At 40.7% G+C, this 24,619-nt stretch overlaps 2 protein-coding genes across 4 annotated transcripts; both read left to right on the forward strand.

Annotated features, from left to right (window-relative positions):
* The first annotated feature begins 546 nt into the window (after positions 1–546).
* atcaya (ATCAY kinesin light chain interacting caytaxin a) lies at positions 547–13,289 on the forward strand. 2 transcript variants are annotated; one of them, XM_037113988.1, is made up of 13 exons: positions 547–1,339; positions 2,818–2,917; positions 5,145–5,203; positions 5,306–5,554; positions 5,886–6,059; positions 6,221–6,323; positions 6,918–7,049; positions 7,396–7,482; positions 8,058–8,156; positions 8,381–8,416; positions 8,579–8,650; positions 8,777–8,829; positions 10,306–13,289. In XM_037113988.1, exons 2-12 carry the CDS (start codon positions 2,841–2,843, stop codon positions 8,808–8,810), a joined length of 1,122 nt encoding a protein of 373 aa, XP_036969883.1. In that variant the 5' UTR covers positions 547–1,339; positions 2,818–2,840; the 3' UTR covers positions 8,811–8,829; positions 10,306–13,289. The 2 variants fall into 2 exon arrangements, with proteins under 2 accessions (XP_036969883.1, XP_036969884.1); XM_037113989.1 differs by lacking the exons at positions 547–1,339; positions 2,818–2,917 and adding an exon at positions 3,279–3,868.
* A 1,951-nt stretch (positions 13,290–15,240) lies between these two features.
* On the forward strand, positions 15,241–19,185 carry LOC119029217 (muscle-specific beta 1 integrin binding protein). Of its 2 annotated transcripts, XM_037115906.1 has the most exons (8): positions 15,246–15,491; positions 16,383–16,473; positions 16,990–17,038; positions 17,288–17,462; positions 18,080–18,151; positions 18,319–18,425; positions 18,601–18,686; positions 18,884–19,185. In XM_037115906.1, the coding sequence occupies exons 1-7, from the start codon at positions 15,466–15,468 to the stop codon at positions 18,684–18,686; spliced, it is 606 nt and encodes a 201-aa protein (XP_036971801.1). In that variant the 5' UTR covers positions 15,246–15,465; the 3' UTR covers positions 18,884–19,185. The 2 variants fall into 2 exon arrangements, with proteins under 2 accessions (XP_036971802.1, XP_036971801.1); XM_037115907.1 differs by lacking the exon at positions 16,990–17,038 and having other exon boundaries at positions 15,241–15,491.
* Positions 19,186–24,619: the final 5,434 nt, after the last annotated feature.

The following is a 24,619-nucleotide window of genomic DNA, read 5'->3' on the forward strand; positions in this document are numbered from 1 at the left end:
ATTCGAGCATGTTGTACAAAAACGAAAAATGCAGCGCGTAATGACCTTAATTCTCTCCTTGTGCTGTCCAAAAAAACCCGTTGTGCACGCGAAGGCGGAAGTAGATCGAGGTGAAGTGAGTCCTCTCGCCTTGTCCACCGGGAACCTGCTGTGTGTCAGTCGCGCTTGCACTGAAGTTAAAGATAAGACGTGATGTTAATCCGACGACCAGTCAGGGAACCCATCGACCAAAAACCAACATAGCATTACATTCAAGTGCCCTATCAATGTGATTTTAAATTGCTTTGAAATCATAATATTTCAAGAAAATGATTAGGTAAAAATGACCTTGGGTTTTAGGCTTCATCTCAGGAGAGGCACAAAATTGGGGATAGAGGAGAAAACTATGATATAATAAGGGAAACACAAGTCAGGCAAAAATATAAACCTTTATATTACTAATACTGTGGGGTATGGCTGGCACCAAAGATATAAAAAGAGACCTGTTATTGCAATATGCGGCTACCATGCAGAGGGTGTGATATGATTGGCTGGTCACAAGTGAAGTAAGGGACTGAATAATTCATGTGTGTGGTGAGATTTGGGGTATAGTATGTATGAAAGGGGTGAGGAGACAGAGAGGGAGGGGAGAAGCTATGGATGGAGAGAGGGATGCTGTTGCCAGGGAACAGCAGCCACACAGAGGACCACTGAAAACAACAGTAGGATTATCTAATGGAGTGAAGAGAATGGTGCTCATTTTTTACCAAGTTGCTGTAGGGGATAAATGAGCTGCCTCCTCGGAAAGATTTGGATACTCAAAGAAGGGTCTGAATTGATATTTGGGAGTGGAGGAAGATGGTCTGAAGGTATTAGAGGCTACAGGGAGAGAAAAGAGGGAGAGAGAGCGAGATAGCGAGGGGGAGATCACGATGCCAGAGCAGATGCAATCTGATTAAAGGAATTTTGTGTCTTGGTTGTGTGGACGTCGGAGCTGAGAGGCAGGCTGTCGGCTCGCTCTTCACGGCCAGTCTATCTCCCAACAAAGGTGGCCAGAGGCGGAGGAGAAGAGGGGGAGTCCAACACAGAGGTGCCCCCTGTCTTCAAACACCTGCTGCTGGCTGGCGGCTGACATCGAGGACACTGTATGACTGTGTCTGTGCACGAGCGCCTGCGTGCGCATGTGAATGAGTGAAAGACGGGGAGCGTGAGAGGAGAGATTTCAGCCTGACCCCTGCTTTTTTTTCTGGTGGCGAGGAGGATCAGGGCTCTCTCCTCTTGAATCCGTGTGACTGAGGAGGAGGGAGGACGCACAGACACGGAGCAGCGAGAGGTTTTGTGGGGATCTCACAACGCTCATGTGAGTATAGTCACTGACTGCATTTCTATCCTGCTGGCTGCACAGGGAGCACACCTTACTCTGATTGCATGCACGTTAAATTGTCCACTAACACATGAAATCCATGTAGGTTTTCTCTCCTATCGGCTCTTCCTTTTAAGGTGACCTAGAAAGGCTGTGAGGCCACTTCCCCCTGATAATTGTACAAATCTTTGGTTTACATGAGCAGCACAACATTTGTACAAGATCAGGTTTTTTTTTAATGACATCTGGTTTACATTTTGTAGACATCTTAAATGTTATAATGGGATGTTCTCCCAGCCTGTCAAGATGGTTTGGTACATGTATTCTGTTTTTTTTTCTCCACTCTTGCTAAACAAGCTGACCGTGTGCGCCGCACATCACCCCTTTCTTTCACAGGGTGTTGTCACATTAGAAACAGGAGCCGCTACAAACCCGAGTGTGATGTGTTAAAAGATTTGACTTCCTGCAGCTCACAAGTAGAAATTAATTATTTCCTCTATGTGAGACTTGGCTGTCATCCAAGTTTAATCAACCATGAGCGTCGCTGCCAAAACCACCAAAACCACCTAAACCGCTCCACACGCTCTAGTCAGGAAGCTGTGTTGCATTATTGTCTCTTTGTGATCAACGCTGAGTTTGCATTGTTCTATTATCAAAAAAACCTGTATGTTTGACACGCTGCTGTCACTTAACACGCTCTGAATTGCCAAAACCAACCAGGAAAGCACTTACAAGTCTGTTTCTAAGAATATCCTCCAACACAGACCTGGGAGTCCTCTCTCACTCAGCCGAACCGCCTCAGATACTGTGGATTTTCTACTTGAGTGGAGAGCTACAAAGAGAACAGGTCCAATTAAATATCCAATCCCAGAACAGGCCTGTGCTCCTGTTATTAATGTGTCACTCTTGTGTTGTGATAATGCATTTGGATTTCAGCTTTAAACCCAGTGCATCCTACTGCCATTATTGATTATGCAGCATGAAGTCTCTGTATTGCATTCGACTCTTGTGAACAAATGCATGAATATTAGATCTGAAAATGAATTTTTCTATTAATCTTAATAGCTCCAATAAAGCCTGAGTGTGAGTAGAGATCAAACAAGCCACAGTCACATCAGCGCTGTAGGATTATTGAGCAGGGAGGGAGGATTAGGTCTGAGTGTCGTCCTCCTCATTGGCCTCTTGAGTTCCACCCTTGAAGAAATTCATATGTGATGTTTGACTTTGACGCGCCCGAGCCAGTCACATGCCTCTCACGTGTTCTCCTCTGAGGCAGGGGGATCAGAACCATGTGAGTTACAGCCCCCGAAATGTTGAATGAAAAATCATTTTGGATAAGAGTCCACACTTCAAAGTCAAACACGTGTGCCTGCGGTGCAGCCATGGAGCCAGCTGTCTAGTTAGAACATTCGCTTCATGCATCAGTTTTGTTGTGAATGGTGCTCATTGATAAACAGTTGTCTCCACACCTCCAGGCCCCGGCTCTCCTCTCTGAGGGATGGGCACCACAGAGGCGACTCTACGAATGGAGAACATGGAAGTGAAAGATGAGTGGCAGGATGAAGACTTCCCCAGGTGAGATCCTTTGAATTCTTACTGATACCTACCCACTGATCACAAGCATACCCACTGTGTGTGTGTGTGTGTGTGTGTGTGTGTGTGTGTGTGTGTGTGTGTGTGTGTGCGCATGTGTGTCCGTGCCTTTAGCTATATGGCAAATTCTTGAGTTTGTGTGTGTTGATGCATATGCAGAACATTTTTAATTTATGGATGAATGGCTCATTATTTTGGAATTAATTGTGCAGTTAATTATTGACTAACTGCCAGCTGCACAGTATTACTAATGAATGTTATGTATGTTCTACTTGTTATGTTAATATTTCTACTTTCTAAGCATTAATGGAGCAATTACTGTACTATTATTTTTTTACATTTACATTCACATGCAGGGCACTGAGGCAGATAGTTCAATTATAATCAGAGTTATTAAGATAGCTGATCAATTATCTGCCACACTAGGAGAAGAGAGAAAAACACAACTTATTCTTAATGCGCCACCAAGATTTAGAAAGCATTTGATGTTCAAAGCTTGACGGGCAGAAAAAAAGCAGGAGAGGAGACAGTCAGCAGTGGGCTCTCCCCTCCTCCTCCTCCTCCTCCTCCTCCTTCTCCTCCTCCCTCTTCCCTCTCCCCTCCTCCTCCTCTGTCAGATTGCGAGGCAGGAGGAAGCCAGGGAGCAGGTGCAGCTCCGTCTGTAAATGGTCTCGGGCTACGTCATGTGACGCAACAGCAGCCGCCGATCAGCAACACAGCATCGCCAGGAAAATGGTGGAAGGTTTGGGTTAAAAACAGTCAGCCACGGAGGAATAGCCAGCAGCTAAAGGATTATTAACTGAGAGACGCTCTGCTCTTCTCTGCTGAGGAGACAGGGGGATGAGTAAGCAAACCCAACATAAAGGTGTGCGAGGTTAAAAGGCTCATTTGAATCGCCTCTGACAAAAACAGCCCTGTGATATTTTCCGGAAGGTAAGCATCATCGGTTTGATATTGATATTTTTGCAGCTGCGGCCGTGAACAGGAACAATAGGGGATTATCTTGCTTTTGTTAGAAGAGGAAATAAAACCATAAATCTGTTATGGCCGTGGAAAAGGCTTCATTTTGTGACAAAGGAAGCGTCTGACTGGTAATCACTGCAGGGGTCTCAGGGGAGCAGGGTCGGACCTTTCATCAGCGCCTGTTTTCTCTGAGCTAAAGCCAGTGTTGTTGGCTCAGGAGGAACACACACACTGTCACACACTGCCCTCCTCTAGACGGGAGCAGTTGGCTCTGACAGGACTGCAGTTAAGACCATCTCTGCAGAACAACACTGCGCTGTGGCTCTCTGCATCTCTCGTGTTTTGATCTGCTGTGTTGTTGCTGATATGTATGTGTGAGCTCATCTGTCCTAATGTGCACGCTTTTGCCTGCTCCCACACAAACCCAAACCAACACAAACATATGCAAAAGCAAGACTGTGACCTCCTGTCACCTCCTCCTCCTCCTCCTCCTCCTCCTGCGCAGGGTGTCAGCAGTAAATAACAGGCAGAGCTGCGCCACTTTTGTCTCTGCAGACACACACTTCTTCCCTCATTCAGTCTCTTATTCCTCCCTTTTTCTCCTCTATTTTATCTTGCCTTTCTCCTCGCCTGGCAGCCCTGTAAGCTTCATCTCTCCTCACAGAGAAGTTAATTACCATCTCTATCCTCTTAGACTCGCTGCTCTTTTTAATGCTTAGCCAGATCAGTGACATCACCCACGTGTTGACTGGTCCATTTACTGCATCCTTATCACAATGTTACATTTTAATGTGAGCCCTCGTGCTTATAGAGAACACAGAGCTGAAATATGTGTAATAGTAGCCAAAAGTTAAGGCTGCTTTTATTCAGAACCCAGCGGGCAGATTTTATAAATTGCTTGCTGTACTTAAAGGGGCTCCGTGGGAGTTCTGTGCTGTGTGAAGCTACGTCACGACTGTTCATTCGAATTTCCAAATTTATATGATTTTGAACCTTTTTCTACAGCTAAACACACTATTAAAACTTAGCTTCAAAATGCATTGACATAACCCTAACCCTAACCCAGTGGACCGTTAGCCGTGTGGCTAACTGCCTAACTAGCTAACAGCAGCCAATGACAGGACTTATACAGGAACATTTCAGTCGGTGCAGTGTTGCTTCCTTTTCTTCAGTAAAGCATCTGAACGCTTCTTCCACTACTGACAAGCACAGTACCGGTTGCTGACCTGTGAATGTTTCCCTCCAGACCACTGCCAGAGTACGGAGACATGGATTCCTCCTGTGGTCTCACAGACGACAGAGCCTGTAAGTAACACTAGAAACTGGCGGATCACCATAATATTCTGGCTATTCATGGCATCAGTTGCATTTCCTGGTTTGTCTCTCCCATCCTGATCTTTGCTGTAGCTCCCCCCAACTCCCTGAATGTAAGCCCACCAGGAGGAGGCGGCGGGGTGTCATCATCGCACCGTAAACGCCGGACACTGGTTGCCCCGGAAATGAACCTCTCACTGGACCAAAGCGAGGGTTCTCTGCTGTCAGACGACTTCCTGGATACACCGGACGACCTGGACATCAACGTTGATGACATTGATACGCCTGATGAGACAGACTCGCTGGAGTTCATCACCAATGGCAACGAGCTGGAGTGGGAAGGTAAGTGTTTTTTTTATTTAACTTTTTTATGCAACTGTAAAGGTTCTACATATTATATATTATTATATATATTTATATATTCAAACCCTTATACCTCCAGTAACCACTTTGCTATCACAATCTGCAAACTGTCCTTACAAGTGTACCCAGAGTTATCTTCAGACGAAGCCTAATTCAAAATGTCCCCTAATCCTTATTGAATCTTAATCCTTACATAGTGACACAAAAGGCAGCTGCTGAGAATGAAAGTAATACTGAATCAGTTGTTCAGCCTAAACCTCACCTAAAAGAACTTTTTGTCTCAACAAATCTCGTGTCTGTCTCTGTCCAGATGACACACCAGTGGCCTCAGCAAAAGCAGGTCCTGGTGATGGTTCAGGAGAAGCAGACGAGGACGGGAATGCCAACAACGGACGTCTCTGGAGGACGGTGATCATCGGAGAACAGGAGCATCGTATTGACATGCAGGTCATCAGACCTTACCTCCGGGTCATCACACACGGAGGTCAGTCAGTCATAACTCATGAAGGGCTTTGGAAAATGACTAAAACATGCAACCTCTCAGCCATAATATATTGTACAGGCACACAACCATCAAGACAAACTGTTGTTACACTGCAAAGGTCACAACATGATTCGCTATTAACTGAAACTGTCTCTCATCAGGTTATTATGGCGAGGGCCTGAACGCCATCATTGTTTTCTCTGCCTGTTACCTGCCTGACAGCAGCTGTCCAGATTACCACTACATCATGGAAAACCTCTTCCTGTGAGTCCGCCCTGACTGACTTTTAGTTTTCAAGTACAGGCTCAAGCTTTGATGCTATACATAGACGGATTATTGCATGTACATACCAGGCAGAGGCCCCTAAATCAGAAGTAACCTTTTATCATGTCTCATAGGAAAGTCACCGGCCACAGTCAAAAGTATACATGCCTTGATCATGTTTTTTATATGCCCATAATCCAAAATGCAAGCAACAAAAAGGGACATAACAGAAACCTAGCGACAAAAAGGCAACAAGGAGAATCCAAGAAAACCAAAGACTGATCTAAGAACAGAGGACAAACCATTAATAAAATTATGGGGAACAAATTGGGAACACACAGAGCACAGAAATGCAGGATGAAAAGACACACACTGACAAAGAGTAAGGGAAAAACTTGAATACACAAGAGCTAATGAACAAATGAAACACAGGTTTGCATAGAAATAAGAGCAGGAAAAAGACAGGAAGTGAGAAGTCACAACCGCACAAAGGAGGATATATCCTACAAAATAAAACAAGAAATTAAAAACCAAAAGCTAACCGTCACATTTGTTCTCGCAATCTGTCCCCGACGCTGTAACCCTGTCATACAGGTATGTGGTGAGCAGTCTGGAGATGCTTGTTGCTGAAGATTACCTGATCATCTACATGAATGGAGCCACTCCTCGGAGTAAGATGCCTGGGATCAGCTGGCTCAAGAAGTGCTACCAGATGATTGACAGAAGGTGGGAAAAAGAGAAAATCAGCCAACAAAGTGATTCATAGTCTCAACTTTTATGGAAGGAAAAAAAAGTAGGCTCACTCTGCTATTTTTAGCCAACGAGCTACGTACGTACAGAAATGCATGACATCAGTACTGACAGACACAAAATGGGGGGCAGTGGAAGTTGTCACCTGGTGTCAATGAGCAGGAGGCTGGAGGTGACTCACAGGCTCCAGCTGCAGCTGTAAAACCTCTTTTTAATTCTCACTTTGATATTTTTACTCTCTCGCGTCTGTGTTTGCAGAAGCCTTTAAACTTGTAAACACAAATCTAACTGAGAATGTACTTGTTTGGGGTTCTGAATGCAGATTGAGGAAGAACCTGAAGTCTTTGGTCATCGCTCATCCCACGTGGTTCATACGCACCGTCCTGGCAATATCCAGGCCCTTTATCAGGTAACACACACAACCAACAGCTGAACGAGTAGGTTTCAAAGTGGATAATACACTAAATACTTTTGTTGAGAACTGATGACGACCATGTGGTGCTTTGATTTTGTCCTTGTCATATGAAAAAAATGCCTTTTAATATCAATGTCATGTGTTCCAGGTCTCAAACAGGTTTTAAGTCAATTTTTTTTTCCTGGCCAGGTAATGTCAAGTTACAGATCTTGTCAAGTCAAGTCAAGTAGAGTCCTTAGTTACGGAAAGAAGATAGATTATCTGGGCTTAATAAAGAGAAAAGCTGAGGTAGTAAGATAAGATAACCCTTTACATTTAGCAGACGCTTTTGTCCAAAGTGACAATAATTCATACACTGATGGCGGTGGCTGCCATGCAAGGTGCTAACCAGCACATCAGGAGCTGTTTGGGATTCAGCATCTTGCCCCAGGACACTTTGGCATGCAGACCAGGGGAATCTAACTAGTGACCTACTGATAACAAGATGCCGGCTCTGCCCCTGAGCCACAGCTGCCCCCTTTATGAGTCCCACAGTGGTGATATTTGCAATGTGATGTTCCTCTCTGCAGTGTGAAGTTCATGAATAAGATCCAGTACGTCCACAGCCTGGATGAGCTGGCAGAGATTGTCCCCATGGAGCACGTCCATGTTCCAGAGTGTGTGGTGCAGTAAGTACCTCTTACCACTAGATGGTGGAAAAGAGCTGTAGCAGAAACCCTTTAGCTGCAGGCAAAAGTTCCTATTGCTGTGCTTTTAAAATGTGATTACTCATGTAAAAAACCTGGTGGAGAACAAGTCTACTGGAACATCCTATATACCAAATTAGATTAGTGGTTCTTTAAAATGACTTTACTGTGTGGAATGAGGATGTAACAGTGTTACTCTTTTTCAGATTTGACGAGGAAAGGATTAAAGCACGGAGAGAAAGGTGAAATACATTTGTCCTATTTTGTTTCATATTAGTCGCTCGTGCATTCATATGTAATCACTCATACAGAACTGCACTCATTGTGTGTGTGTGTGTGTGTGTGTGTGTGTGTGTGTGTGTGTGTGTGTGTGTGTGTGTGTGTGTGTGTGTGTGTGTGTCCAGGATGGAGCAGGAGCACAGACAGCAGGAGCAGCAGCAGTCAGTCCCACAGGAGCCAATTAAAAAGTCAGAGAGGTACCTGTCTACCTGTCACAGTCTCACTCTGGACATTTGACGAGTTGCGACACTGAGATTTTGGTGCAGTGCCCTCTGTCTGACTTTAGAAAAGTTCTCAATGCATTTGTGTCTTCTCTTTCTCAGGCCAAAGTCGATGTTTGTAGGTGAAGGATTATGAGAAGGACAGAGCCCTGCAGGTGAGGGTAATAAAACACTGTTGTATTTCTTAGTTGAAGGGTGTGCCCCAGTGTGAAACAGATTCACCACCTAGCTTCTTATGTTGCCGCACAGGTATCTAAACAGTGACCCTTTGTGTTGTTGGGAGGAGGATGAACGATTTGTTGTTATTTATGCAGGAGGTGTGTGTTCATATTGGGGGCTGAACTGTAGTCCTTTTGAAACTTTCATTGACATTCAGATTCACACTCATCCAGTCGTTAGTCCTCTATTGTGTCCTCCTTATCTGGTGTGTCTTGCAGACCTTTACACTGACGCTTGGTCATTAGATGGGTTTGTATTTTAGCCTTTCTGAGTAGCGCAGATCACAAGTATGTTGTTAAGGAAGTAACAATGTCCCACAGAGCAATGATTTAAAACGCATATTTTACTGTAAAATTTGCCTCTCTGGTTCAAAAAGAGGGCTGGGATTTGAGAAAGGTATGAAAGAATTTCTGTGAATAATTTTTTAAAAGTTTTTTTTTTTATTATTTCAATACATTTCTGTACAGAACATTACATCCCCTTGAGTTGCAAAACTGTTCTCTCCTACAGAGGCGGAACTGGGTCATTGACTCACCCTGCAGAGTAGAATCAGTACCATGCAGGGTTGCCAAGTCTCCTTATTATGAGCAACCCTGGGTGTGTTTTTCTGTAAAGTTTCCTGCAGATATAGGTGGTCTTCAGTCACATTCGTGCTTGTTTCTCAGTGTAGTTGCTTCCTTGGGGGCGTGTCTCCTTTTTAGTGAAAATGTCTATTTTATCATGCAGATCAAAGATCTCTCTTTCTCATTGTTTTGAACTTTTTTTAAAAAAAAAGCTAGGTTTTATTTTGGGCTTGTTTCTACTGACCCAGTTGTTTTTTTCTCTCGCCATATCTGGCAACACTGGTACTTGGGTTCTGTGTGTCTGACCCTCAGACGGTCAGGACAAAACCAAGAGGACAAACAAAACAATGCTACATGCTGCAGCTACTGATAAAGAGGAGACAAGGAAAACAAAACTGATCAAAAGGAAAATGTTACAAGAGTAATTTGGTTTGCAATCAGCTCTCCACACAAATCTCTCCCAAAACCTCCACTGCATACAACACCTCACTGTTGCTTACATAATATAATACTGTCATAGAATAAACACCATCTATTAGTAGTAAGTCAGACCACTGGCTCCCCTCCAGAGCCAGAGTGTTAACGAGGTACATTGTAGTTGTGAAACCAGCTGACTGCAGGACGAATACAGTAGTGTGCTGTAACCGACTCTCTGATGAAGGTCATGAGACTCAAACGCTACTCATTAATACAAAGAAGTCAGCAGGATAAAAAAGAGATTTGTTAGTACAAGGGTGATAACGTCCGTGTTTAACAAAATCAGATTTTCAGATGTGAGATTTTTTTTTTCTGTTTGCGAACTATCGAGCCTTAACTGTTTTAAACAAACATTTCCCTCTCTTTACGCAGAGTGACAGACATATGGAGCATGAAGCCTTCGATTTATACCCTTGTGAAGCTGTGGTACATCAACTCTACGTGTGCTTTCTTGTTTTACCAACATCCAGCGGGGCGATTTTGTGCCGTCATTTTGCGATCAAGATGGCACCTCATTTTCCTTCTGTCTGGAACCCCTTCTGCCTCTCCGTCGGTCATCGGACCTTTTGTATAGCTCATACTGTAATGTTACGTCATCGCAAGGCTCCAGATATTGAGAGAAACTTTGCGCGTGTGTGGCAGTGTTGGGTGAAACAATTGTAGCTCCAGTTGTAGGTTCTTCACATGAAGGATTACAGACATTTACTGTGGTTAAAGGAAATTTAACAGCTCTACTTTTGGTCATATTAAGGTACATATCTTGAATTAACCAGGTTATGCAACCAAAGTCCAGGTTGTCTCTTTGAATTCCTAAAATTCTGCCAATACAGAAAACAATAACTAATCAAGTCGGCCTTTTTGACGCCCATTGAGAAAATCCTCAGACTCCCTTAAAAGAGCATTACATTTGAGACTAGTTGCTATGGGAGGAACTTCATAGGAAACGGTGTCTACAACAGATTTCTGACTATTTGAGCCTTCGTTTTAATTCAGCAAATGAAATACATGAAGATATTTCTTTCTTTTTTGGAGATATAAGAATTTAAGCTGATAACAGTGATGTGTAAATATGTTAAGAATGATTTAGCACTTGGTGAGACCAGAGATGTCTCACAGCAACGTCATTGATGTAGCAGGTGCTGAGCTCGGGTCAGTGTGTGACCACATTATATTCGCGTGAATATAATGTGTGTTTGATGTAAATAACAATAGTTCCAATGTATCAGATGCCTTCATCTTTATTTTCTTGCCCCATAAATGCTGTATAATAAGGCCTTCTTCAGTACTGACATTTTGAAAATGTCCAAATGTACTAACATCTGTACTCTACCTTGTGTTATGATGTGCCTCAGTCGTCTTGTACATAGAAAATGCGGGAACATGATCAATATTTGCATTTTGTGGCCTGGAAACCCATGTGAGAAAAATGTATAAGAATTATACATATGTTTGTGAAGCAGTGCTTGTTGTGTCATATGGCTACTGAAAGCCTTAAACAGTCATGGGTCAAACATGTTATTGACTGTTTTGCTGTGAGTTAAAGTTAAATTTGTATTTGTTTTCTTGAGATCACAGGTTATTTATGCCATTATATAACAAATGTGGCTCTCCCAAGATAATTTATCATAAGAAAACAACTTGATAAGATTCATAAGAGTGGACCATGACATACACACCGCTCTGTGAAGTGGGATTTAATGGGATTTAATTCTAATATCCATTAATGATTTGCCAATAACACTCCATTATCTGATATTCTCAACTAAAATCAGTTGCTGCACTTGGTTCATGTGATCTAAACAATCAGTAAGGAAAAAAGGGACCAACCTTTTGTTTCTGGTTAATTTATCCTGTTATCTTGGGATATCAAAGCTAGTTTTCTTGAGATATCGTGAAAAAATCTCCTTATCTTGGCAAAACATTTGTCATTCCATGAAATGTTGAGAAACTAGTATGTTTGACCCATGACCATTAGGGCTTCTGTACATGGTTATGGCCAACTTCATACAACATTAAACAAAAAGGCTTCCTATTCACTACGCCATATTTAGACGTCATACTCTTCATATTGCAACCTGTATGTCTGTTAAGATAAATATAACACTAACCCAACACATCTGCAATAATTTTGTATGAAGTTCGTGTCACAGTGGCCATAATGAAGACACAAGCACTGCCCGTGTGTTGGCATAATCATTTTATAAATTGCACTCCTGTATTATTCTTACAGATCTGTTTCATATGGGATCATTTGTTGCCAGCTAACAGTGAAAACATGTTCACCCCATAACTTGATTAAGTACAAAGTGGCCTGTAAAGGATGACTTTTTGATCTGATCTTAGATTGATGAGGTTAATGTAGCTCACGTGGAGATTATTTCATAACCTTTGTTCATTTCATCTCCTTGTGTTTTTCTGAGTCGATGTCCACACATTGTCACGTTTAACAAGCATTTCTCAAACATCCTAATGCATTATGGATTGTTTTGGGGTTGCATTGATTTCCTCTCATGTCTTCCATCTGTTCAACTTAGTAGCAGCAGGAGGGCAACGGAGTAAGAATTTTTATTTTTGTAAAATGCTGCATAATTTTGTTTCCTGCCTGCCTCGTTTTGCACTATTGGATTTGGTTGTCACGTTTGAATGGTTTCAGCATGTAATGGGATTGATTTGTGTTCAGGAGCTTCTCCTAAAATGTATTTTGTGTTGTTACCTATTGCCATGCAGTTGTGTAGCTGTTAGTAAGGCATGGACAAGCTTCTTTGAAGCAGAAAGTAGGACTCTTAATTCATAAGTGCCATCTTAATTCTAGTTTTCCTCATATTCTTTTGCCTTTCTGGTACAGGAATGTTAACGAAAAGGTTCAACTTCATCATTTCTTTCCAGATGTGAGGCTGTATTCACACCAACAAACCAAACCTGAACAGTTTCCTCCCGTATTTATCACAATCCAAACAGAGCTCATCGTTCCTTTGAGTATTGTTGGCTGTACTTAGTGCCTATTTTTGAACCAAATGGTAAAAGAAATCCAGATAATCTGAAGGAATGTAACATGTGACCGTTTGATTTGTAGTTATATTAGTTTATAGGTTAACTATATCAATTCAGACCCAATATCATCGGCAGGGTTTGCATATAAATGGCTGATATGAACTTTCCACAAATCAAAATGTTCAGTTTGACTAGAAAAGCACAATATTTGTACATATTCTTTGCCTTCCATTTGTCTGCTTTAGCACGTTTGCTCAGATTTCAGCGCGAAAGATGATTTATCATTCGTGGTTCTGAAGTCGTTTTGATTGATATGATCGGTTCTGCCTTGTAAATATGACTGAATAAACTATTCCTCACAACAACCTGTCGTGTGTTTAGTTTTCTTACAATGGCAATTATTAAATTAGACAGGTGAATAGGCAGCTGTTGTCATATTATGTTTTATTACTATGTCAGTGTTGTGTTCACAACTTTTTTCTGCTGCCCATAAGAGGCAAAAAATCAGTTGTTGCAAGTTTAAGTTGCAATTTTCTGTTACGAAGCATTATACATACATGTTAGTTTGTTGCTACTTTTTTATTCAAGTATTTCAATTGTATACTTTGTTTACCCTTGGCTTTCTATTTTCTCTTTGCAAAATGGTATGTATCATAAAAGTTCATATAATGAAGACTGTGCTTGAAGACATGCAGGTTACTTGTGGTACTGCTATGTCAGCGTGATGTCACCGCTATGGGGGATGCCCTACATGTCTGGACGAAGCAGTGATCAGGTCCTGTGACATCCCCGTAGCCGTAAGATTATCAAATGAGTCATCCTTGACACCCTTCTCCCTTACACACAGAGAAAGACCCTGACTGTTGACCCCTGAACCCCGACGGTTGTGACAGGATTCACACTGCACATGGAGACGTTCACACAAATAGAGGTGGATGCCACACACACTGTCATGGAAAGAGCAAGACACCAAAGAGAAGATGATTTACCAGGAGACAGAGCAGCATAAAATCTGAAGTTATCACACATTCTCTGTTTTCTCTGAAATCTACTTTAATGTGAGCCTCCTTTGTGAATTTTGGATATTTATAAAACATCAGACATGCTACATTGCTCTGGCTCACGTCTGACCCCATGACATCCATCGCTTTAAATTTAGTGCTCCTGCTGCTGCATAGTGGGGCTCACACTGCTGACATGGGACAGGTTTCTATCAACATATCTATAAAATTCTCTAACATGTATATTACTGGGATTTGTAAAAGGAATCAGTGCTGTATAGTTTGAAGGAAGTCTGTGTTTGTGTGTGTGTGTGAGTGTGTGTGTGTGTGTGTGTGTGGCCATACATTATGGCCGATAATTAACTTTTAACTTGTGTATATCTGATGTCAGTTGCTTTAAAACTTTTCCTCAACTACTATTGTGAATTTCACTTTTACCAAAGCAATCCTTTAGCTATTTTACTCTTTCAGAGTGACTTTTTAGGTACTTTTTACAACACTGACTATATAAAGTAATCAAAATTGGCTCCACATCAACCAAATTCAATAATAATCAGTCAATGAATAATAATAATTATTATATTATTGAAACTAAATATAATAAACTACATTTAAATAAGATATATGTCGTTTAGTTTACATTTTACATCTTTAAATGTATTGAATTAAATTGCGACATTTACTCAAGGACCTAATACCCCTGGTATGACTGGCCATAATTCAGACAAAGAAAACTCATCTGTCCTCCTTTCTAAGAATAAAATGACCTACTTTTTGCTTTTAATTAGCTGTAGCCAGACCCATTTGTGCTCTCTAAGAAAATCCCACCATGGTAAAAGGGATTTAATTTGATGTTGGCTTTGCATGCTTTTGATTATAATGGTTTAAAGTATAACATTACCCAAATAACCTTATTAATATGCTGTTTTCTAACCCTTTTTGAAATAATATTTGGAAATTACTATATATTAACATTTTTCTCAATGAATATTACATCCCTGATAAAAGAAATGTAACCAGTTTCCTAGTACACAGCAGAGCAGAAGAGATGCAGCTGTTACTTCAATGTGCCATCAATGGTAGTTTTCCACGACACAGGACGTCACCAGGTAGATTAACTACTGAACAGAAGAGCTGCACATAGTCCACGGCTCTGATTGACAGGAGCAGCCAAAATATGTAAATGTGCGAAAGTTCGGGGGCTGTGATTGGCTGGCGGCAGGCGATCTCCGGGAGCTGGGGTGCTGCGGAGGGGCACGTTAGGACGAGGGGGGAAGAGCACGAGCACGTCAGATCACGAGGACGCCCTGCCTGCGTGAGTAGTGACGCAACACTACATAGGCTGGGTATAAACTGCAGGACCTCGCGCTCTCAGTCAATGGAGCAGTAGAGAGAAAAGTTATCGAGAGCAGGAGTTTAGTCCACAAGCTACTGAAGTGGGTTAACTTCTGGATTTTTATCCTCGGCTTTGTTAAAAAAAAAAAAAACACTCAGTGTCTTCAGCTGACATTGAGCAGGGCTGTCGAGAAGAGAAGAAAAGATGAACTACATTATAGGAATTGGCGGGTAAGTGTTATTATTATTTTTTTTAACTAGCTAAACAGTTATTTGCGAACATCTTTGACGTGAAGATACACCTATTAAAGTCTAAAACACTGTTAGCTTAATGTTAGCTTAACTGACAGTTACGTGTAGTTTATGCCAGACCTGACTGAAATAATCGTGTGTCATGCGCCTGTGTTATTGTTCGCGGAGGCATCTCAAGATAAACTATTCGCATGAAGTTATTTATTTAATAGTGGTGGTCAGCGTTAGCTTGTGATTCATGAACATTATCCTTTTGGCCACATGTTTCATCAGCTGCCCGCCAGAAAGTAGTAACGGCGTGTTGTTAAACCGGTTTAAAGTGATGTCCGGTGTGACTCGTTTGTTGTCATCAATCGAGCGGGACTTTTGAAAATTCACCGCCAGACTCAGTTCAAAAGTGGAGGGAGATTGGTATAAGTACAGATTAATGTTGTCCAAACCTACAGACAGTTTAAAATCATGATTGTCATTAATAAAAGGTTTAAATGAGGGAATGACACAGTTTTGAATGTATGCTATTTCAGCTGATTTTATGAAAACAGAGCCATGTGGTTTTTGTTCAACACCACTTGACTGTAACCTTTTGTCTATCTACTTTTAATCACACACAGACCTTTTAAACTGTTCAGGCTAATATGACTTTATGTCATGTATACTAAATTATCAAACAAAATGTTAACAGAAGTATCTCACTGAAATCTTGCACATTTATTCTGATATTTTTTTCTGATAAGAAGTATAAAGTAAAATGTGTTTGATCAGTTTATTATTATTATTGTTGTTGTTGTTGTTATTATTATTATTATTATTATTATTATTATTATTATTATTATTATTAATATGCATTTTTATAATTTTCTACCTTCACAGAGTCACTAATGGTGGTAAAACCACCCTGACAAATAAGTTGATCAAGACATTGCCCAACTGCTGTGTTGTGCACCAAGACGACTTTTTCAAGGTGAGTTTTTGTGTGAATAATACGTTTTATGGTCTTATCCATCCCGCTTCTGTGTACTGCATGTGCATCGCATGATTACACATCCCACTTGCTCTGTTCTCCACAGTAGGTAGATTAATAATGGCCTTGATGTCTGTGTAACATAGTTTCTTTGCTTGTTTTTCCTCTTCTTCTTATTAAGTAGAAACTTCTTAGTAGCCCTTATATACTGTGATAGCCATCTAACAAGCTTAAAATCAACTTTACAATATTTCTAACATGGCTATATGCATCTGTATTTTTCAAGTTTACTTCCACTCATACCTTCACCTTGCATTTATTTGGCAATTTCGCTAAAGCTGTGTACTTTTGTGAATGGCTTGCTTTACTCTGTGCATACCCTATGTTCATTTTTCTTTGGTGTGTGCGCGTGTGGGTCTTTGTTTGACCTTGTTACTCTGGTATGTGAGTGGGATCTACTGAAGTGTTAGGAGCTGTGAGGTTGCAGCAATGTTTTATTGGTGACTGTTATTTCAGAAACCTGATCAGATAGAAGTCGGGGAGGACGGCTTTAAACAATGGGATGGTAAGACTTCACTGAAGACTGCCAATGACTCATTGTTAACCCTTTAGTGTCATATACCCCCTCCATCCTACAACATTATACATTATAGCTGTAACACATTATACACCCATTACATCAACATTAAGCTGATACTGACCTCCAGTAACCTGGAGCTAAATACAAAACACATTTATGTTCACAACATGTGTCTATTCTAATTCACCATCTATCATTTCCATCGTCTTCTTTTCTATCAATCTTGCTCTACAGTGATCACAGCATTGGATATGGAGGCCATGACCAACACAGTAAAAGGCTGGATTGAGAACCCAGTGAAGTTCGCCCGTTCCCACGGCGTCACTCTCTCTCCTGAATCCAATGTGGCCGACCCCGACGAGCAGACCCATATCCTGATCGTGGAGGGCTTCTTGCTCTACAACTACCCGTACGTTAATTTTTAATTCACTCCATTTAACTCTGTGTGTGCCAGCCCTAAGGAAATGCTTACAAGGAAGTTCCTGCTTGATGTGCCATCACAAACGACCAACCTGTAATGTTGATGGACATGACTTGGTTTTATTTGATATGAAAGGTGGTTAGTTTTTTTCAAACAACCTTTTGTTTGTGTTTACTCTGCTTTAAATTATTCAAGTTCTCTTACATAATCACCCTCAGACTACAGAGTTTTCAGTGAGGGCAACTGGCCATTTTTTCTCTCGCAATTTCTCAGAAATTCATGACAACAAACATGAGAAGGGCGGTGTTACTTCTGTTGTGTCACGTGATAGTTTTGCTTGCTCACCATTGGCACATGTTCATGGACCTCTGCAGGCGAACTCAGGCGGGTCTTGCAGATAGAGAGCCTCTTTCTGCTTAAGGCCTTATCTCTGAGTTGTTCTACCATAAGTTGACTGCTGGTTGAACGTTGAGTACTCTGTAGAGATGAAGATAACAGACATCATGTGCAGTTACATAACCGTGCTCCTTCACTCTGGTTTGGTTAAACACATTCTGTATCATTATCAACGGCCCTGCTCATCACCTTGTTCATCTGCCCTCTAGGCCTCTGCTGGACGTTTTCAACAAGTGCTATTACATAACAATTCCCTACGAGGAGTGCAAAAGAAGGAGAAGGTGAGAGTCCAAAAAACATTTGTTTATACCTTTTAGTGTTTCTTGTTTTTTATTACCTTTTCACTACCTTTTTTTATTTTTTGAATATATTTATAACAGTTGGTTTTCCTCCATAATCCTGTCATGGCAAATATACATTGTCTAACAGTGTGCTTTATTATTTTCAGTACAAGACAATACACTGTCCCCGACCCTCCCGGCCTGTTTGATGGCCATGTGTGGCCAATGTACCTGAAGCACAGGACACTGATGGAGAACTGCAGTTTGAGTATTGGTATGTTGCAGCTTGAATCGTATATCCAGTTAATATTAGTGGATTTTTGTCTGATCAATGTTTTTTTTTTGTTTGTTTTTTTTGAGTCATTCAGGGCCAGCTGATTGAACTTTTCTTTATATTTTAAGGACATCTTCAAATGTCTGTTTATTGATCAACCTTTTGTGTGTTGCAGAGTACCTGGATGGATTGAAACACAAAGAGGAGATCTACAACCAGGTGTATGAGGATATTCAGAACAACCTGCTCAATCGTTTATAGGTGAGAAGACACATTAATTATGCACCTGTTTTTCTAGTCTGACAGTAATATCATTTGGGGGTTCTTGCAGTTTAAAAACATTATATTTTTTCGGGACAAAAATACTTTTATAAACAAAGTGGATGTTTTCAAAAATATAAATGTATAGGGGTGTTCAACCTTGTCTAACAATATTCTTTCTCTTTGTTTTCTTGCAGCAGGAAGACAGCCTCGCCATCCTTGTACAGAAATTGTAAATAGTTGGAAGGATTCTTTTTTTATGGAGCTTTTTGTAATTGTATTCTTTGTTTGTAAATGCAACAACGCCATGTTAATTTATCATTCTCTTTTTAGTCATCTTTAGATGATCAATATTTTTGTTTTTTCTTTTTAAAAAGTTATTGTTGAACGGATCATTATTATATTACTTTTATGTCAAACCACTGACTTGTACTGGACCATTTGTCACATTCTCCTACAAATAAATGTGTCGGTAGCTGATGAAATACAAACCATCAAAGATCTCTGTGTACTTCTTTTGTCACTGATATAGTTCTATGCATACATGTAGGTTGGGCTGTGTGTTTGTGTGTAGAGAGATAATCATGAATTTCTATATACATTTAGAAAAGCTACATGGTTCTTTTATCAAACCTATGATAATAAATATGCCATGTTGCCTTTGTATAATTCTAAAGTTGGGTAGCAAGTCTAGATGCAGCTGTGCTTCTTAACTTCGTCAGTCAGCCATGGCTTTTAATTGACTGGATAGGATGGTATCATACCTGTACCTTGGTACAGTTCCATCTTGTTGGTGTTAACATGCTGATCTTGCCCTGAAGTTGAAAAAAAGGAAGGAGGAGGGGGAAATATCTCCCCTGCTTAGCTACTGAATCACTCCACTGCACACTTCCAGTGAAGTATCTGTGAAAATTCAGATGAGAACTAGCAGGCTTAATGTTTTGTGTGTCTGCTACTTAAAACAATAGTCAAACTCCAATTTTAGAAGAGATGAGGTACTTCTCATCTAACTTATATACTACAGGTTATGTTGATTTACAGGTTTGTGACTCATCAGCTCCAGGAAAAGTTTGTCATGTGTTAACATGTCAACATTTCTCCAGCTAGCGAGTTTGTTTACTGATTGTATTTTTGTATACTTTAAAACTTTACAAAGACAAATTAGATGATTTTTTAAAAAAAGATTAAATAACTTCTAACCGCAAATCGGCAACGCTCTGGTCAACCACGAGGGTGGTTGATACTCTCTGTTGTAATACTGGGTAGTTTTCTGTTTGCTGAAATCTTTTTAAATGAAATAATCTGGATAGAACTTCCATCCACTCCATGGTTTGCGATGGGATTGTGTGTGAACATTGCTCGTTTTAAAGAGGCACCAGTCAAAAATGTGAGGACCCACTGACCAACAGCCTGTTTAATCAAGGACTGCAGCACAAGAATCTGGGCTGCTCTGGATTTTATGTACCTCGCTAACCGAACATGATCTAAGTGGACACTGAGACGTTTGATAACTCTAAAGTAATTATCTGAATACCTGAACACAATACAGAACACAAACAATCCATATGAACCACATCCGGGTTGAGCTAATTTAACTTGCATCTATTTAAGAAACAGGAAATTCTCTGCTGAGCACCTCTCTGTCCTCCTGGGGTTTTTCCAACACTGGCTCACTTGCTCCAAGTGGATGCCTGAGTAGGTCACAGACTAACCACAAGATTTAGCCTATTAGCACTAGATTTACAGCGTATGAGGCCCAAGGCACGTGCCGCTATGTTTCCACATGTATAAATAGGCCAGAATAATTTCTCATTTCCCCTGAGGGAATACCTTTTCCTGTCAGAGAGTTTGTGTGTGAATTTCAACTTATTAAACCATGGCTAAATTAAGAACAGGTCAGGTAGGTGCATGTATATCAGTTCTCCCGATGTCCGAAGTACAGTGACCAACAGGGACCATTTGGACGACAAAATCTGTCTGGGCTCTGACTACTCAGTACAAAGTATTAGTGATTCAGGATACAGAGCTGCTGCAGTGGACAGTATGAGAAAACTGATGTGTTTTTTTGAGCATGAACACAAACCTATTGTAGCAGTAACATAAAATACAATCGTGAACCTGAAAAGAATCATTAAATGTCTTACTGTCAATCTGAAAAAGCAGGGTGCAAGGTGGGCTTATAATGAATCGGGAGCATACCTATGTTCCCCGAACCCTAACCCATTCCCTGGTTTGTTCATTGACCGGCAACAGTGGGGAACATAGGACCCTTTTTTAAAAAAAGGGTTCTATGTTCCCCGATTCCATACAAAGTGGGGAACATAGGGATGACCCCTAATGAATCCCTAGTTAGGGATTTTATTTTATTGACACCTGTGAGGGGGGCCTAACAGCCATTCTTTTAGCACCTAATTACATCAGCTGCAGGTACACGTAATCTGTCATGTGCGTGCCTTGTGGAAATGGAGTGACAAGGTGATTGTTGTGACGCTCTAACAGGTGGACGTGGAGTTAACCACACTGTGCTGGTCCCCCGGTGCTAAAAATGACAGCAGTATGTGTGATGGCTGCAGGAGCACGCACACAGGACGATCTGTTCCCCGAGTACAAGCACGAACACTGCAGGGGAAACACGTTAATTTTTCCGTGCTTTGGGTCATTTCACTCCCACATACTAACTGTTTGTAATCACGCGTGTTGCGTGTACATGAACACGCACACGTCAGCTAACGCACATTTGACCTGTGTGAACAGCGGCTGCATTATTTGCAGTGAAAACAGGTCCAGTCTAGACATTTTCCTGGACCAACCTGACCTAATTACTCCCAGCCTGGGTGAATCATGTGATTGTGTGACCTCCATCAGCAGGATGCGTTCGTCTCAAATCAGTCATATACACAATGTACACAGGCGTGTCACACTGAGGATGGAGGCTAATTTCTGTTTTTTATGATGCTTGTGCTTGCATATGTACACACATACAGAACATTGCAGTGTACGTTTGTGTAGTTGCACATCCATTCTTTATATCTCTTAAATGCCTTTTAAGAATAGAGATGCCAGATGACCACCATCACATGAGAGGAGGTGGATCAGTGCTGATCTGAGACACTGTGACACATGTTTTTACAAGTGTACACTGAAATTTTTGATTATTAAATTAACATTTTTATGATATATTTTAGGATACATGACTTCAGGCCTTTGTTTTAGATTGACAGACTTCCTCTCTAAGTGCGTCATAGGACACTGAGGTTTATCACCCACATGGAAAAAATCTCACATAGTGTCACATCATATACCCATGTACGTGGTTGCATATAATACCAGGAGCGGTGAACTATGTACTCAGGTACTGTATTTAAAGAGGTCATATTGAGCTTTTTTTGGTTTTTGCCTTTCTTTTATTGATATAGTATTTTTGTACATGTGGAAGGACTGCGAAACGCCTGGTTTGGAGCATTGTGTAACAGACGTTAGATAAATGTATTTTTTTGAAATATATAATTATAAAATACATGCATCTCAGTCAGTCAGCAGACATACAGCTGATAATGCTGCAGCATTAGCATTTAGTTTCTATTCTCCCCACCTGTGGAACAACCTTCCTGGATATCTGAAGTTTGCTAAAACTGTTTAAAACATGATTTTAATTTGTTGCTATTAATCTGCTTGTTTTTGTTTTGACTGTTATTTAGGGAAGATTTCCACTTTCCCTTCCAAATGTTCAGGCCTTATCTGTAAAAGTCCTGCCTCTGTAACCACAGCCTTTGCTCATTGATGGTGTCAGATCCCACATGTGTGTGGTTAGTGCCAGGAGAGGCGGTGGTTTAAATCATGTGTATCATCAAGTCGGGGATCGAGGAGTGTCACCATGTCACTGTGAGAGACCACCTAACATACTGGAGGCACGACACCATCCGGTTACAGCCTGCCTGAGCCAACCCCAGCTGGACCCTCTTATCATGTGCCCCAAGACTTACACTGAGCCACACACACACACACACACACACACACACACACACACACACACACACACACACACACACACACACACACACACACACACACACACACACCTTTACTCCTGTTTCCCACACTCACTCATGGATTCATACTCATACAGATTGCTGAGAGGCTCTGAGTGCCTGCCAGGGTGTGTGGGTATATTTAGAGGGGGGTTCTGGTACAGGAGGTGTAATCCACAGTGTGCTGTTCACCTTTGTCACCATACACTCAGGACAGGCACCACACAACTGGCTACCAGTCTGTCCGCACGTCAGCAGGACAAAACAAAGGAAAAGGTGAGGGCCTCTCACCTACTTCCTGCAAGTTTACAACCCCGTCATCATGTATAAACACCAAAGACAGAGACACATAAATAAACCTGAGTAACAAGATCCCCTATAGTTCCTTGTAAGATGCTTAATAACATTATCCACCTGCGATGTAAGTGTTGATAATAGCAAACTAAACAGTTTATTATTAGATTATAAGACATTTATAAGCCCTTAAAAGAACAGTTTATAGAACATCATTAAACTAAACTAAACTGTTAATTAGTGATGATAAAGAATATGTCAGTCTTCATAAGTTATTGTTCTCACTAACTGTTAATAGAAGGATTATCAAAAATGTATTAATCTTGATAAAGCAAATAAAAGCTTAAAGGTTTCACAATGCCATAACAGATGAATAAATGTAATGCTATTATAAACAATTATAAGAACCTCATGAAGCTTTAATTGGCATTCGTACTCATTTATGAACAGTTTCAAGTTTCTTCTAAGTTATTATAAATGTCTAATAACCTAACAATAACAGTGTTTATTATGCTATTATTAACACTTAAATATGCATACTAATGTTCACAAATATGTCATAAGGACTGAAAATGCCATGATCAGGAATATATACATTAATTCATACATAAACAATTATAAAAATCAATAAATAAAATGGAAAACTAAATGAGTAAGTAAATAAATAGTTGAAATGATACAAAGGCAAATAGGCAAATTAAAGCAGAAATATCTGTATACTGTATGTTCTACATTAATGAATGCCTACAGACCAATATATAAATGTATGTATTAATCAATTTACATATTAATTTATTGTATTATATTTTCAACAGTTTCAGTCCCCTATAACTTATCAACTAGTAAATAACACTTTCTACAAGGACATTAATATAAAGCGTTCACAAAGCATTTCATTTGTTTTCAGTCACTGTATGTTCAGACAGTCCCCTTTTAGAGTTGGTGTTGGTTATTTAAAGGGTCTGTCGCCTAATAAATGGAGGATGTCAAGTCATTTAAAACTCTACAGTGACCAACGACTATACATAGAAACTCCACCTGACTTTAAAGTGCATCAGGCATGAAGATATGAAGAGGAGGCATCCTCCGGGAGATAAGATGGGTGTTGGGTTTCTTAAATACACACTGAGGGACTCATTACAAGGTTTTGAAGGTCATCTAACCTCAAGTTGGGAATCATTAACACAAGTTCCTTTGAAACCAAATCAAGAGGTTGATCTTGATCTGTAAAATGTGGGAGCATAGCCTTCTTGTAATTTAATCCTCATGTTTATTTCAAGCTGTCTTAACTCGTGTTTAAAGCCAAAATGTTGGTCTGTGACGTGTGGACATCCGTTTAAGTCACGAGACTTGGATCAGATATTAGTTTGGAGTCGAGCGTCAGCAGAGAATTGACGCTCAGTGAGGGTCCACTGCCCTCCTGTGGCGACCTGGTGTCAGTGTGGGGATTCAACAGGTGGAACACAGCCTGTTGAATGAAGGAAATGAACTTACCTACAGATTTGAACAGGACTCTTTATTTGTCTGAATGGTCTCTTGGACCAATCCTGATGCATTTTGAGGAATCAAGTCTGAACACAGTGATAATGATCTTAATTTCAATCAACCCAG

This window comes from Acanthopagrus latus, chromosome 11 (genome assembly GCF_904848185.1).
Source record: "Acanthopagrus latus isolate v.2019 chromosome 11, fAcaLat1.1, whole genome shotgun sequence".
NCBI lineage: Eukaryota > Metazoa > Chordata > Actinopteri > Spariformes > Sparidae > Acanthopagrus > Acanthopagrus latus.